A 16,002-nucleotide genomic window follows, 5' to 3' on the forward strand; every position below is an offset into this window, starting at 1 on the left:
GCTCAGATAAACGTCTTGTCTGCTTTGGCTTAAACAGTAAAAAAACAGGCTCATTAAATATCTGTATATCAGCTGTGGTTTTTAAATCATTTCATGATTTAATTTATTTCTGACAATCACTGCGGGGGAGAAACGTGTACATGATGTCAGTGAGAAAAAAAATAACTCAAAATATTTGGGTGGTGATATATATTTCTCAAGGTTTACAAATAACTTTTTTTTTTTTTTAAATGCGGCATAGTACATTACACATTATTTCCAGAGAGCAAAATAAATATATTGCACTTAAAAATCATCAAAACACAATCTCATCCGGTGTCAGATTATGGCATACGAAAGGAAACAAAACAATAAAAAAAAAAACCCAGATTATTTTCAGTGGTAAATCGGAAATGTGCGTAACGTTTGAAGGAAGTGTTGTACATTTAGAAAGATGGAAATCAACATTCAGTTCAGGCTGTACATCAGAACAAAACCTGGATTTGATTACAAAGCAAATAAATGGGAGTGAAGGATCCAAGTACTTGTCTTTCCTCAAAAAACAGATGAGATAAAATTAACTGCTTGCACATTAATGATATGCAAGGGGTCAGAACAGCAACAGGCTTCGTATGATAAATGTAAAAATGTGGCACAAGTCAAACCAGGACATTTACAGTGTGTTTGTGTAACAGCTCATTTATCATTACTTTGAAATTCTGCTTCCACAGAACTAAAAAACATCTTCGTCCATGACACACACCTCTGGATGAAGCTAACGCTGGTGCTTTCATGATTCAACAAGGTTTTGTGCATAAACATGACAGACGGACTCGCTGCAAGAAACCTCCCTCCAAACCAACAATTTTCTTATTAATCAGTGTGTCTTCTTAAAAGTCAGATTTCCCAGTGAAAAATGATGATTATTAGTCTTTCCAACATGCTTCAAACTGTGTCAGTAATTTGAGAAATTAGCCTCTGTATCATAAAACAAGACAGAACAGAACAGATCGCTGCACTAGAGTCATGACAGAGTCCGGCTGAGACTGATACTGGTATTTTAGGGTTTAAAAATGAGACAACAAAATATCAGCCAAGATTTTTTTTTCATAAATGTAGAACATAAACAAACTGATTTGATGAGAATCATTCAACTTTCAACATTTCACTGAGCTGAAATGATAAATCGGTTGATCGATTAATTCATCTTCTGATCCTTTCAGTTGGTTTTCAAGCAGAAAAATGACAAAACTTCACCGACTCCAGCTTCTCAACATGAGGATTTGCTGCTTCTCTGTGTCATATATGATAATTAACTGAATATTTTATGTGCTGTGGACAGTTGGTTGGATAAATCAAGCAATCTGAATAAATCACGTTGAGCTGTGGGAAGTTATTTTGGGTATTCTGACATTTTTTGAAGACAAAACAAAGAATTAATCAATCTGATCAATAATTATAATTGTTATTACGGCTGTAAAAGAATCTTACAGTTGAAATAGTCTCATCAAGGTCAAACTATGGAACGGAAAACTAATATTGTCCATCAGTCTAGCTGTGGTTTCTCAGACTTTTTTGGCTGTGGAGCTTCTGAATTGAAAATCTATCTTCATAATAAAATGCACCTCAAAACAGCAGCAGTCACTCCAGGTAGAACCATCTCACCTGTGCTGCTTGTATTTGAATTTCTTTATAAAAACTTTCAAATAAATTACTTTGACTACTTTTACATTTTAATGCAGCTGCACCATCTCAGAGCGAGTGAGTCGACTCCTGCAGCTTCCAGCTTCTTCCTCCCTGTGTGTTTTAAATGAAACAGCAGGGAGCCATTATTTCCAGGTGCGGACGCCCTGTCGGCAGCTCTGACGCCGCCATGAATCAGCCCGCGCTAACATCTGCTAAACACCAGCTGCTAACAGGCTGCAGTCGACGGTCGGCAGCAGAAAAACCTGGTGGAGTCAAACGAGATGTTTCTACATACAGTAGATGCTGCCTCCTGTTTACAATAGAAACACATGAAATCACGCTGCTGCTTCCCTTCAAATGCTTCTGTATGTTCTGTCATAGAAGAGATTACAATGCATCATCAGTGAGATCAACTTCTGCCTCTTTGTTTCCCTCAGCATCACAGGAAACAGATTGATTAGGGCTACATTTATGGCCACACTTAAAATAAAGAACTGAAGTATGAATATTTTTAAAACAGATGTTAATGGAGTCAACACATTATGTGGTTAGATTCCTCTTACTTAAGGCCCGGTCACTCCAGACAGCAACACAGTTATCGAGTCTTCGTCAAACAGGGGGTGGTAGATGGGACTACTCACAGGGCTAGCTGATCAGCTAACGGCTAACATGCTAGTAACAGTCAAGTCACAAACGCTCCTCTAGTTTCTTTGTATTTTGTTGTCAGGAGTGTTAAACGTTTCATCCAAGACAGAATTATTGAAGAGGAAAAAAAAACTCCTGACTAACGAGCTTTGCTAATTGTCAGTTAGCAATGTCATTAGCCAGAGAGGAGATAAAATAAACAACACAGCCAAAAAGCTCCAGTTTAAGCTGTAATTTCTTCCACTTTGGACTCTCTTCTGTCAGCAGTGTCTAGACGGTTTGCTATTGGATTTGCATGAGTTCACCAGAGTTGAACCTCAGGTGGAACAATGATGAAGTTTCACTGCCGCTGTGAGGAAATCCAAAGACGATGCTTCTGCAGATTTTTGCTGGTTTGACCGGGCCTTTACTTTAAAGTAAGAAGAAATCCTTCACCCCTGTTGCAGGTGATCTTATTCATCCCATATTATTCCATATAAAGTTTACCCAGTGTGTTTGTCTACTGCGGTCTGCATGCGTCCTATGATTTTTTTTTTCTTTTTTTTTTTTGCACTCTACAGTGAGAATTTTTCCTATGAGTAAATGTAGCATCTTCATCTTTGTACAATGCATTTTAACTTTATGTTTTTGACATTATTTTCCTCAGAGCGTGGAGTTGTAGCTTTGTACTGTACATATGGCTGGCTTTCTAGAAAACACAGAAAAGCTGAGACGACCGTTCTGCCTCTCTGATATGCTGAAACGTTCACAGACTCAGAGTCGCCGCTGTCCAACATACTGTCGCGTCAGGTGAGTCAGTTCAGGGCAACCTGCCATCTTTAAAGCTTCGGTGGAGACCCTGTAGCCAGTGAGTGTTGAATCTTTAGAGGGAGACAGGGTCTTATTAAATATTGTTAAAATGAGTTTACGTTGAGGATCCACTGTTCATCAAGGGCCAAGATCAAACATGCTCCCTTTACCGTCTTGTCTTGCTTTAGGTTTTATAGTTTGTACAATGTCACCAAAGAGTTTGTTGAAACCTGCTGGTGGTCCCGCAGGTCCTGGGGTTCTTTCAGTCCGTCTTCTTTTCTGGCTTGGCTTTCAGTGAACCTCATCCTCTTCATGTTGGTACCACCACCTCGCTCAGTGAGGGGAACTATTTACAAAGACCAGAGGGGAAAGATACAAACTGGATGAGGAGTGATGAGCCGGCGTGGAGAAATAACTTGTTGCACTGGATTGGGGGTGGACGTTAGCGTGAGGTTCGGCTGTCGCCTCCCCAGGACAGAGTCATACGAAGGGCGTCATGACCGTGGAGGAGTGGCGCAGTCCCTGAATGGCGGCGTAGGGCCCCTGCTGGAAGTAGTGGTGGTAGCGGGGCATGTGGAAGGAGGGGAAGGACGGCCCGCTGCCCTGCATGGTTCCGGCCAGAGCGGTGGGCGTCAGCGGCATGCCCAGCCGGCTGTAGGGCGGCAGGGAGCCCTGGATGGGGTGGGGAAGGGAGGCGGTGCCGGTGCCCATGGCCGTCAGGGACTGCGGGTGCTGGAAGCCCGAGAAGCCCGAGGTGGTGGTGACCCAGGAGCTCAGAGAGAGGTTGTCTGAGGCGGTGAACGCTGAACCTGCAGGAGACACATGTAGATGGAAATGTTTATGGGGACATAAAAATAGATTTAAGGATGAGGCTAAAAAGTTCTTTATTTTTCTTATTGTCAACAAATTCAATCAGAACAAAGACTTCGATTCTGTCCCACATTTCTGCTGCTGCAAAAACTCACTAGAAAACCAAATGTCTATTAATCCGCCAATGAAAATAGTCCCCACCAAAAGGACTATTCCCTCCTGATTGAGAACAGATTGCTTAGAGCTAGTGTCCAGCTTTTTTTTTTAATAAAATGACATGATTGATTTTGAATCAATGGGCTTAAGAGTCACAAATAATTAAGTAACAGATGAACACACTGGGATTCGTTGACAATAAGACAAATACAGAATAAAACCCACCATCCATTTCATCTCCTGTATCTGTATCTGTGCTGACTGAATCTGTTGTGTGTATGTGTGTGTGTGTGTGTGTGTGTGTGTGTGTGTGTGTGTGTGTGTGTGTGTGTGTGTGTGTGTGAAAGAGAGTTAGACAGCCGCTCACCTCTGCCGTGTGTGACGTGTCCGTCCTCGCCCAGGTTGTCCTCGTCGCCGGTGTATGTTCGGATCGGCGACCGGGCGTACGAGTGCTTGTGGATCAGATTCTCAACACTTTCCCTGCAGCAAAAGCCGAAGAGAGAGCCCCAAAATAAATCTCTTTTTTTCCCACTGTGAACGCACCTGAAGCTAACAACACATACATGAACTCTATTCTGAAAAGTGAAGCTTGTGTATTTTTCATAATAAACACATTTTGTTCATTTCAATTTTTTAAAAACATTTTTTAAATATTCAAAAAATTACTTTAAACTCATTACACTCAATCAGCTGTAGGATTCAATATTTCAATAGCTGTGAGAACAGGTCAATCTGCAGAGCTTCAGCCGTCAATAAATGGTCAACATCTCAGCGTCACAAAATCTGCAACACCAGTATCTTTTTATGTTCTTTAATATGTCTCAATGTTTCTGTGCATTCATGTAATAATTATGTGCACATGTCTGAAAATGTGTGTCCACTCTGTGTATTCTTCTTCTAATGTTTGTGTTGACTGTACATGTAGATACTGGCGTGTGTGTGTGTGTGTGTGTGTGTGTGTGTGTTCACTATCCCACAAAGTGCATTAGCTCATTTGAGTCTTGTCAGACAGCACTTCTCAAACACAGTGACACAAATTGTTGGGGGGGAGGCACTGCGTGTTTGTGTGTGTGTATGTGTATGTGTGTGTGTGTGAGTGGGTGGACAGGCAAGTGGTCTGCATCATGAGAGCCATGCGTCCACATTAGCAGCCCTCCCTCTGCGGCCCCCACCCCTCCAATTAGGTTAGGAAAGTGCAATATCTGTCAGCAGAGGAGTACAAATGTGTGTGTTTTTATCAGCGTCGGGCCCCTCCGGCGCAGAGGCCACAGCAAACTCCCACAATGCACAGCAGAGCAGGGGGGAGGCGAAGGGGGGGAGGCGGGGCATGCTGGTTTCAATCAGTCACTGCAGCCAATTGAATTACAGTGTGTTTTAGTGCAGTGGCCGACTCCAGACTAATGTGATTTCTGCAGCTCCCCGAAGATCAATTGATCAGGTCTAATTCACAGCCCTCAAAAAGAGAAAGACAGAGAAGAAGAAGCAGGGGGGGTGAGGGGGGGGAGTGGGGTTGGGTTGGAGTGTCTGGCTGTGTTTCGGCGGTCTCTGTTCAGGATGTTTGATTTAAGGAAATGGGCAGATGGTTTGATTTTGTCGGCTGATTTTGGCCGTTGTGCCGGAATCAGGAATAAAGAGAAGTGTGTGTTTTGGCAGCGTCCATAAAAATGCTTTGGAAGGGGATATGTTCCTGTAGGTGTGTGTGTGTGTGTGTTTGTGTGTGTGTGTATGTGTGTGGGTGTATGTGTGTTAATGAACATGCACTGACTCGGCTCTTTCATGCACAACATAGTAAAATAAAACAGAAAATATAACCAGAGAGCTGAAAAGACAACAAAGGAAACAGTAGAAGACAGAAGGTAGGAATAACAAGGGAGGAAAAAAATGAAAGAAAGAGGAAAAGGTTCAGAAAATTTAAAGACGAAGAAAGCAGAAAAGATAACGAGAAAAGACAACAGTGAAAAACAATAATGAAAAGGCATAAAATGAAAAACGAGAATGAGAAGACAAGAAAAATGAATGAAAGATAAGATGGAAATATTTAGACAAAGATGGACACCACAAAAGAAAACAAGAGAAAATGAAGGAAAATTACAAAGGAAGAAGTAAATACAATTAAAAAGAAATGAAAGGGAAAAAAACAAGAGAAAGGAGGGACAAGAAAAGATGAAATGAAGCACAAAGGGAAGAAGAAGAAAAAAGACAACAAAGTAAAAAGGTGAGACTAAATATGAAAGACAAGGACCAAAAGACAAAGAAGTAAAGGATGAAGGAAAGAAGAAAAAGAAAAGGGGATTGACAAAAAAGAAAGAAGAGGTGAATGAAAGAAAGGAAAAAAAGAAAAGATGACATGGAAAGAATGAAGGTAAAAACAAGGACAGATGGAAAGAAACTGAAAAAATGTGAATGAAGAAAGACGAAGGAGAAATTTAGAGCAAGAAAGCGAAAAAGACAAGAAGGAAATATTAAGAATAAAACAAGATAAAGAAGAGATATAAAGAATGAAACAAAAAAAACATCAGCTGTTACATGGAACGAGGTTTATCTGTTTCACAGCGACACAAACAGAGAGAAATAAACACTGAAGCTTCTGTATTTACTAATGAGCATAAGCATATCTACCACTGGCCCACACACACACACACACACACACACACACACACACACACACACACACACACACACACACACACACCCCCCTGTCTGTGTATCTTATCGGCGGCGGCGTGACAGAGGTAAACAAACAGTGCAGGACCCAGAATCCCCTGTACCTCTCCATGTCTGTCAGCCGCGACGAGTCCCGGAAACCTTTAGCAAACGGGTTGCTGTCGATCTTGAGTTTGGTTATCTGGGGGAAAACACAGCACAGGAGCAAGAGGGGTCAGTGTTTTTTACTCATCCTTCAATATTTCTCTTTATTTTACATCTGTTTCTCCCTGTGTTTGTTTTTGTTTTTTTCTCATTTCTGCTTCTTTCTCTCGGCACATGAAGTGAGTCAGTCCGTCTCAACGTGCCGTTTCCTGCAGCTTGGCTCTCTGCTCTGAAACGTGACCTCAACACTTCAAACACAATAGAGCTCAGGCTTTAAAGCCAATGATCTTTACTACTAACGGCCTATTAATTACTGTCATTAGTTAATGATGCCTCCTCTTGTGCTGCACAACACACTGGAAGCTGAGGAGGAGGGAGGGAGGACAGATCCGGCCCTGAAGACCTGACTCCCACCTTCTTACTGTGGGTGATAAAGTCCTAATAGACGAGAGTGTTTGGGTGTTAAACTCTACGTAAAGAATAACTAAGAATCTTCTCTGAACTCATTTAGTCATGGATATTTTCATGATGAGGATAAATACCTCAGATTTGAAATGAAGTTTTCAGCAGGTATGAAATGGTGATGAAGGCAGAAAACTTACAGTACGTGCATTTAGACTCACTGAAGATCATTTACCATGTTTTAGCTCAATAAACTCCATGGTCTTTTCAAATTTAACTTGTAACCTACTGGCTTCCTCCCTCCACTGCTATATCCTTAAGAAATTAAATGTATTAAGTTCTGGTCATTTTATTAATTTTGCTGATATTAAACTCACCCATTAATGCCTAAATAAGAGGCTCCTCAGGTGCTCAGTGGTACCTGGCTCAGTAATGTGGATTATAATGTTCCCTTTTGTAAATCCTCACACTTAGAATCACTAGATTAAAAACTGACCCAGTCTGGGTCAATATAGCACTGCTGCATTGTGTTGCTTTGACCCAGTGTTGTGTAGTAATAATAATAATAATAATAATAATAATAATAATAATAATAGTAATGTTGATCCATTGTTAAACACAATATGCTTAAATTCTAGGTTCAAACACTCACAGATGTATTGTTAGTTGTACAAAAACTGTAAATGATACAAACATAATATATGTTAACAGTCAGAAACAAATCGAGACATGGACGTTTAAAAGCTGGAATATATTACAACAGTTTGTAACCACGACATGTTTTAGTTTGGATAATTAACTCAACACTAATGTAAAAAATGACACTAACACTGAGTCAAATCAACCTTTGAATCCTTGGATATTGAGTTAAATTGACCCAGTTATTGTGTTGGTGCTTTATTGACCTAAACTGACCCACTGATATTTAGTTTGCTTTTTTAGAAAGAGGTCTGTCTCTGTCTCCGAGTTTTTAAGGTGAGATCAGTCGTTTATTCACAGAAGATCTGGTTTTATTCTATTGAGTTATTGTTTGTGCCGTTTAGTATTAAATGTAATTTCATGTTAGTAGCAGGAGCTTTCGCCCTGTATCACATGACCTTCCTCAAGACGAGGATGAACAGGAAGTCCTTAAAGTTCTAAGAAAGAAAACGGTAAATTTGAGCATCTGCAAATCCATGTCAACTGGACAAACTCCATCTGCTGATGAAGACTGTGTGATACAATCAAAAGCTCCAGAAAAGCTACTAAACGGAGCTTTTAGCTATTTTATTGTTTAAAAGTTTCACAGGAATTATGACAGCAGAGCTCAGCAGTTTATCAACAGTAATGAGGACCGCCGGCGTACGTCAGCTGTCAATCACTCACCAGCTGGTTCTGATAGGCCGTGACGGCGGTGAAGACGGTTTCGACGAAGACGAAGGTGCGAAACTCCTCGGACTTGAGGTTGAGCAGCGAGGCGGTGTGGTCTTTCTTCTTGATGATGTGGACCCGTGGCTGGTACTTGTGCATGGAGTTGAGGATGATCTGCAGACGACAAAATGACCATCAGTGAGACGGGGAGAAGAACAGATTCAGCTGAGTTTAACCAGGGTAAATACATTACGATCAGGGTCCGTTCTGATGAAATGATTTAGGATAACCTCCTATATTTTTCTCATTGCCAACAATTTCCATGAAAAAGACCAAAACCAACAGTGAATTTAACATATTGTCGGACACATACCTTCCTGCTGCCACGTGTTAATCCATTGCCGAAAATAGTCCCCAAAAAATGCACTATTTACTCTGACTAATGATTGCTAACATTTACAGTGACCAGCTGAAATTAGAAACTCTTTTTTAAAATGAAATTATATCTTTATGACCCATTTTAAAGATTTATGTTTTCAGTAGGAACCAATGGGTTTTGGGCAGAGCCACATGGGGTCAGGGAAATACACAATATCACAAGCCTCCTTTTAAAATGCACAGTTCTTGCACTATTGTTCAGTGTGCTAAAATAATAAGTGGAAATAAAGTAAAAGTCACAAGGGGATATTGTTGCAGGTAGGTTTAAAAACTTCTTTATAAATCAAGAATGTCACGGTCAAGAATAAACTTTTAATCACATCTTTTAATCCAAGATAGATGGGAAAGCTCAAAAACATCAAAAGAATTTTAATATATATATATATATATATATATATATATATATATATATATATAGACATATAGACATCCATGCTGATGAAGATTATATGATATGATCGAAAGCTCCAAAACAGCTACTAAATGGATGTTGTGTTGTGATTGCTTTCTCAGGTATCTTAAAAACCTGGTTGGTCCAGCTCCTTTTCAATTTCATTCCTGGCATTTTTTATTCGATAAATATATTAAAATATTGTCAATAAACAAATCACGTGTAATAATAAAATAAGAATAAATAAACAAATCTGTAATAAATATCTAAATAGATCCAAAGCAATAACATAGAGATATTTCTGAAATGGTAAATACGAGACTTTTTACGCTCATGGCACGATGCCTTTTCCGTTCTAGAGCTTTGTGTATATTTTGAAATAAAAATCTCTCGAGACTTACTGGTCTGACTGGATGGAGATGAAAAAGAGATGGAGAAAAAGAGGAAATTAAAAAACTAAGAGAAACACAAAGAGCTTCTAAGATGACAATGAGAGACGGATATGCAGCAAAATACAGATGTAATATATGCAGCGTTTGTGTTTTGGTGTCAGTCATACCGACGACTAATTGCACAGCAAGTCTCGGGGCCATAGGATGAAAGAAGTAGAAGCTAAGCTAAATTCAGCAACATAGATTTGTTCAATATACTGTTATTATCTCAGTAAAAAGAAAAAAAGTAGTAATAATATATTATTTAAAAAATTATGTTCTAATGTTGCCACCTTTTTATCTTTATCAACAAATTCATCCACACATCTACTTTTTTCTGAATGATTAAGTCAAATACTATAGAGTTATTTTTAACATTCATATTTTGGATGCAAGTGAATCAGTTAAATTAAATCCTTTATCAGCAATGCTTTATTTTACATTTCTTTGTGGCTTTTTAAAAAAAAAGAATATGAATTTCATTCATTAATTTAATTACTTCAAAGTCTGTCAGTAAAAACAGGACAATGACCAGTATGAATGAGTTCAGTTAGTTATGTGATAGAGATAAGTAAATATCATCCCCTTAGTTGTTGTTGCGCTACAAGGTTAAATTATACTTTTCATATCTCACAACAACTGGAAATAAATAAAAATCTCATCAGCAAATAATGTCAAATATTATTCCTGCATATAATCCTTATTTTATATAATAAAAAAATGCAAACATTAATTTTGTGAAAAATGTAATTTAATTTTTTCCCTACTTTTTTTTTCCTGAATTGATACAATAAAAACATATCCATATCTATATTTCTGTTTAACAAGGAAAAATACAATTTCTCTGTATGAATAACAGCTAATAAATAAAGAATATGTCTCTGACAAAACAAGCAACACCCTGTCTGATAAAATAAAACCTCCATGTAAATAATGCCAAGAAAATAGTCTTTATTTGGACTGAAAAAAAGAGCAACACAAACACGTACACACCCTTCAAGATAATAATTACCTGGTTCCCCAGGCTGTGTGCTTCAGTTGGCTTATTAATGGATAAAGGATAAATATTTTTATGTTCTGAAATTCTTTCCCTGTTACCTGTTAGTGCTTGTCATGAAGCCTTCAGTAAAAGGAGGATTAAAAGAACAATTTGCTCTAGTCAGGCGAGTAATTATATAATGCCACACTGCTCTTTAAATCAGATTGAGACAAATCTGTTTCATGGAAACTATATGATTTTACACACGCTTCTGCCTTTTAAAAATGTTTTTACATGCAATTTGGTTAACATTTATACTTATAGCTTGTTGTTTAATAATATCTCACAAATCCAGATCAGAACTGTTCCTGCACAAATTTAAATTTTAAGGTAGTCAACTTAGATACAGATATATTCAGGCTTATTTAAAAATGTTAGGAATGTTAGCAAGTTAATTGACTTTCTAGTGTAGTAAACGTGATACATCTAGCCTATTAGCTTTGAGTCACTTGTAGCTAGCTTAACGTTTTTATTGGGTTTCGAACAGGTAAGCCTGTAATATACATTATGGTGTGGGTTAATACGTGACTTGCTTTTTTTTAAATCATTGTTTTCTCGAGACAAAAGAGGAATTAAAGAGATAAGTGCTCACGTGTCCGTGTTGGTCCAGTTCGTTGTTTGTCAGTTTGACTTTCTCGAAGGAAACCATTTGTTTCATCAGCTGCTCTCCGGTGAACGGTGAGTCCGGGTGGACGTACAACCTGCCAGAGAAGAAGAACGGAAGACATTAGACTTCCGGGCTCGCGATGAGGGGTTAGTTAGTTAGTTAGCTACAGTAGCAATAGGGCTGAGGTCAGGCTAAGTATAATTAGAGACGACCGGTTGGGGTTAGGGATGAGGTGGAGGTTCAAGAAACAGAGTAGGACACAACACCGTCTACTTCCGAGCCTGAAGGCAGCAGGTCACATCCTCAACTCTGATTGGCTGGCAGGCGTTCGAAGCCAACGTCCCATACCCAATCAACGCGCATATGTAAACAGCGCTAACAGGAAAATTACATGTCGCTTAGCAACCGCGTTCTATAACATCTGAATATTGTTGAGTAAACAATGATTATTTCAGTGTTTTTTTTCTGTCTTTGTTTGATTTTAGACTTTTAAACTATATATAATATTATATTTAGTTTCAAGACTGGCGAGAAAGACAAAGGAAAATTAAATAATTATTTGACTAACAAGATGCACTAATATATTTAATTGCCCATATCGTTAGTCCACGTTTACATCGAACAAATCGAAATAAAACAGGCATACGTTCCCGAATAATTGTTGGCTTGTCTGTTAAGCAGATTTCGATCTTTAAATATTTTTTCTTCAAGGTCTGCATGCATGGAAACCTGATTTTAAAAACAACCCAGTCAGTATGAATGTTCCCAGTGGACAAAGAAATGCGGTTAGATTAGATTAAAAATATTTGATGGTTTCCATTATGGCATCAGTTTTAACATAATACTTTAAATTAAACTTCATTTAAATTTCAAATTATCAAAAAAAAAAAATTGTAGGCTAATATTGACTTACAAGTTTAATTTAGACGTTGAACAGCGAGTCTAACAAACAAAATCCACGCTACGTTGGTTTTGTCCTTGCATTACATACACCACAGACTCGTACATATATTCTAGTTTATATTTTATTTCAAGTATAAGTCACAACTGTATGAAGAATTCCAATGTTATTGGTGACTGATGAGAATTTATTTCAACGTGTTGCCACTTGAGAAAAATGAAACAGACTGGATCCACCTTCAGCTTAACCTGTAGGTCTATATGTTCTGTTTTTAGGTTTCCAAAATCTATTTTTGATTGTTTTTTTTCTAGTTATCTCACTGTAAAATAAAATCCCTGCATTTTTATTTGTCGGTGTGTAAGAACGGATGTTACCAGGAACAAAAACATGTCTGTCATTATAGGCCTGAGCTCGGGTGGTGTGTGAGCAGGGTGGAGGGTGGAGGCGGAGCAGCTGTACCTGGCGGGCAGAGGAGGGTCGGCCTTGCCGGCCACCAGCCAGGAGGAGCGGTGGTAGGCGTACCGGTACCGCTTGTTGTCCACCGGGACAATGTCCATCAACACGATGTACTTTGAGTCCTGGTCCACCCCGGAGAAAGAGACCCGGATGGTGGGGAACATCCTCCTGAAGAAAAGACAGATGATATTATCATTATTATTATTATTATCATCATTGTTGTTGTTGCCTACCGTAATTACTAATAACATTTGTATACATACCATATGTTATTAAAATGATTATGAAACAATCATTAATAGAGTATATTGACAATATTGAGCAAACCCCTTGTGCACAAATCCTTGACTATCTTACACCTGTCAGTTAAAACAGAAAGACTGTCCACTCTCATGCAGGTGTGTATCCACGTCCAACGCAAAGTCTGACCAGACGCCAAAAGTAAAATCTCTAAAACTGTTTTAATTCCTTTAACTTTTTTGTTTGTTTGTTTTTAAACTTTCTCTCGTTTAATTATTTGCAAATAACAATACTAATTTTAAATGGTGTTTGAAAGCGTTCTGTACACTAGGAATTAAACTCTGGTGGGGATTTTTGGATTTTCCATTAGTTTTTGTTGGATTAGAAGCAGGAAGTCAAATCTGAAAATATCGTAATGATCCATTTAAATATCTGCAATTTATATTGGTTTAACTGTAGACTGCAAACTCCCCCCGGGCTGTTAAAACTGCATGACCTCATTGTCCTAGTGGTTCGGCTTTAATGTCCTGCATCTACAGCCATGGGCCACGCTGTGCAGAACGAAAACGCCTGAAGCCCTTACAAATATGACATTTTTTATCTGTATGCTTTTATTTCAGGATGGTTTTTGTTTGTTTGTTTTTTTTGTCATTGTTGTCATATTGTTATTGCACATCCTTCCAGCTGCCGTGTCCGTATTTACAACCTATAACCTGTTCTTTGTTCACAGGTCTGTGAGGTCAGTGAAACATTACATCATTGTGTAGCACGTTTATATGAACTCTTCAGCTCTGATGCTCTATCTGAGGAAAAGCCATAGATAAATAAATAAATATAAATAATTAAATTAGAATAAGGACAGTCGACCGTTCACCTTCCGGACTTGGTGATGATCATCTCGGTGCCGAGCTCGTGAAATTTGTCCCACAGCTCTTTAGTCTCCAGGCTGCACGAGATCTTCGCCATCTCCTCGCTGGGGATGCCGGGATTGGTGGGGATGAGCGGCTCCGTGCACACGGCAGGCGCGCTCCCGCTGAAGTCCCCGTGGCCGTCCAGAGAGGACAGGTCAGCCAGAGACTGCTGGTTACAGGAGGTCTTCTCCACGAACTGCTCTGTGTCCCGTGGATGCAGAGAGGAGACAGAGACACAACCAGAGCACGTGTGAGAATCATTCTCATTTTCAGTTATTAGAACAAAGTCAGACAGGAAACATGTTTTTGTTTCTTTTAATAAAATCGAAAAAATATTATTCCGTTTTATTTTTCTTTATCTTGTAGACTTGACAGTAGCAGTACTAAAAAAAAGAAAAGGTAGCTGTGCCTAAATATAATTCATATTTCAGATTATATTTTTATTAAAATGTAGACCAAGACTTATCCCTAGAAAAAGGATAGCATCAACTTCATTTTATAACTGGTATTTGAATCCATAAAACTTGTTTATCCTCAAGCGTAAACCTCTTTTACCATTTTATCTAAATTATATAAATATAAAAAGCAAATCTTGTCTGAGGTGTCTGCCAATGTTTTTTTAATTTATTTATTTAAATGTATTTTTATTTTTAAAATGGAAAAAGGCAAAACAGGTGAATGAAATTTGGATTAGCAACTCATTCTGTGTGGATTTCTGTCAGGTGAAGTTTTGGAAATGACACATAAATAAACTAACAAAGTGAAACCGAGGAAACATCACGTTACCATTTATTTTCTGTCAAATTCAGAAGAATAAAAAGACGCCAGCGTGTCATATATTCTTGTCTTTGAACCAAATGAATATATTCATCGTTAAAATCGTTTATCAACAGCCTAAATTAGCTTTTTTAAACAATTGCAAATGGTAACTGGAGAGTAAATTAAATATATTTGTCACATTATGAGGATGTTAAAAGTCTTTTCTATTTAGCCTACTTGTAAATATTATACCTCCTTGATCATTTTTACCTCACTGTCATCAGACAGTTCATCCTTATTTAATTGTATTTTTAAAAAAATATTTATTCCAGTTTGTTCTGTCCTTGCTTCAACGTGGAGGTTGAACGTGACTTCGCCCAAATCCTTCATAAACTGGCTGCGTAAAACTCATTAAACAGGTGTATAATCTTTACCTGTAACCTCACGCACAAATCAACCTTAATTTATCTTGATTTAAGTTTTCTCTTTCACTTCCTCCTCCATCCTTACCGAGAGGCTTGATGGTGTTCTCCTCCGTCTCCTTGTCCTTATTGGGCTTCCCACTGGACATCAGGGCGGCTATGGAGAAAGCATTTGCCCGGGATGAGAGCTGCGGTTTCGGGGATGATGTGTACTCCATGTCGGTGGTAAAAGGCTTGGACCAAAATATTCCCCTTTAAATAATAACAGTAATAAAAAAAAATCCTCCAGAAACCCTCAACTCCGCCTTTTTTTTTTTTTTAGCTCCCAGCGGAGGGAAGAAAAAAAAAAAGCGCAAAAAACGCACAGTTCCTCCTCGATTTCGCTTTTTTGCGCACAAACAATCTGCTCGCTCAGACGGTGAAAGTCTCGCCGCGGTGGAGACGCTTGTCACTGCGGAGCTGAGAGTCTTGTTGGACGCATGGTGAAGGGAGGAGGAGGAGGAGGAGGACTGACTCCCGAGACTTGTGCGCGTCCTGCAGTGCCAGATCTGAGGCCGGCGGCTCTTTGGGAAGCTTCAGTCCGGTTCACCCTCCCCTTATAATTCCTGCGTGCCCTCCAATCACTGGCTCTGCTTCCACGTCACACTCCCACCGTCCCACAGCGCCTCTGATACCTAGCAGCCAATTAAACCTAAGGCTGTCAGGGTGTTTTGTTTTTTCATGCCAAAGACCCAAAATAAAGAGAGAGAGAGAGAGAGAGAGAGAGAGAGAGAGAGAGGGGT

General features: G+C 38.9%; 1 protein-coding gene across 2 annotated transcripts; it reads right to left on the reverse strand.

Annotated features, from left to right (window-relative positions):
• Window positions 1–75: 75 nt before the first annotated feature.
• tbx20 (T-box transcription factor 20) lies at window positions 76–15,797 on the reverse strand. Of its 2 annotated transcripts, none has more exons than XM_056381767.1 (8): window positions 15,309–15,797; window positions 14,003–14,240; window positions 12,892–13,056; window positions 11,517–11,625; window positions 8,641–8,799; window positions 6,834–6,910; window positions 4,433–4,545; window positions 76–3,908 (listed from the first exon to the last, which is right to left on the reverse strand). In XM_056381767.1, the coding sequence occupies exons 1-8, from the start codon at window positions 15,436–15,438 to the stop codon at window positions 3,580–3,582; spliced, it is 1,320 nt and encodes a 439-aa protein (XP_056237742.1). In that variant the 5' UTR covers window positions 15,439–15,797; the 3' UTR covers window positions 76–3,579. The 2 variants fall into 2 exon arrangements, with proteins under 2 accessions (XP_056237742.1, XP_056237741.1); XM_056381766.1 differs by having other exon boundaries at window positions 4,433–4,548.
• Between the last annotated feature and the right edge of the window lie 205 nt (window positions 15,798–16,002).

The sequence above is a fragment of the Seriola aureovittata genome, chromosome 7, assembly GCF_021018895.1.
Source record: "Seriola aureovittata isolate HTS-2021-v1 ecotype China chromosome 7, ASM2101889v1, whole genome shotgun sequence".
NCBI lineage: Eukaryota > Metazoa > Chordata > Actinopteri > Carangiformes > Carangidae > Seriola > Seriola aureovittata.

What these genes read in the sequence shown, in the direction of transcription:
- tbx20 (XM_056381766.1), bottom strand. Translation starts at nt 15,438, where the DNA reads ATGGAGTACACATCATCCCCGAAACCGCAGCTCTCATCCCGGGCAAAT. An exon ending in GAACACCATCAAGCCTCTCG is followed by an intron (nt 14,241 to 15,308) that starts GTAAGGATGGAG and finishes CACGGGACACAG; the next exon opens with AGCAGTTCGTGGAGAAGACC. An exon ending in AACTGGACCAACACGGACAC is followed by an intron (nt 8,800 to 11,516) that starts GTGAGCACTTAT and finishes TGTCGTCTGCAG; the next exon opens with ATCATCCTCAACTCCATGCA.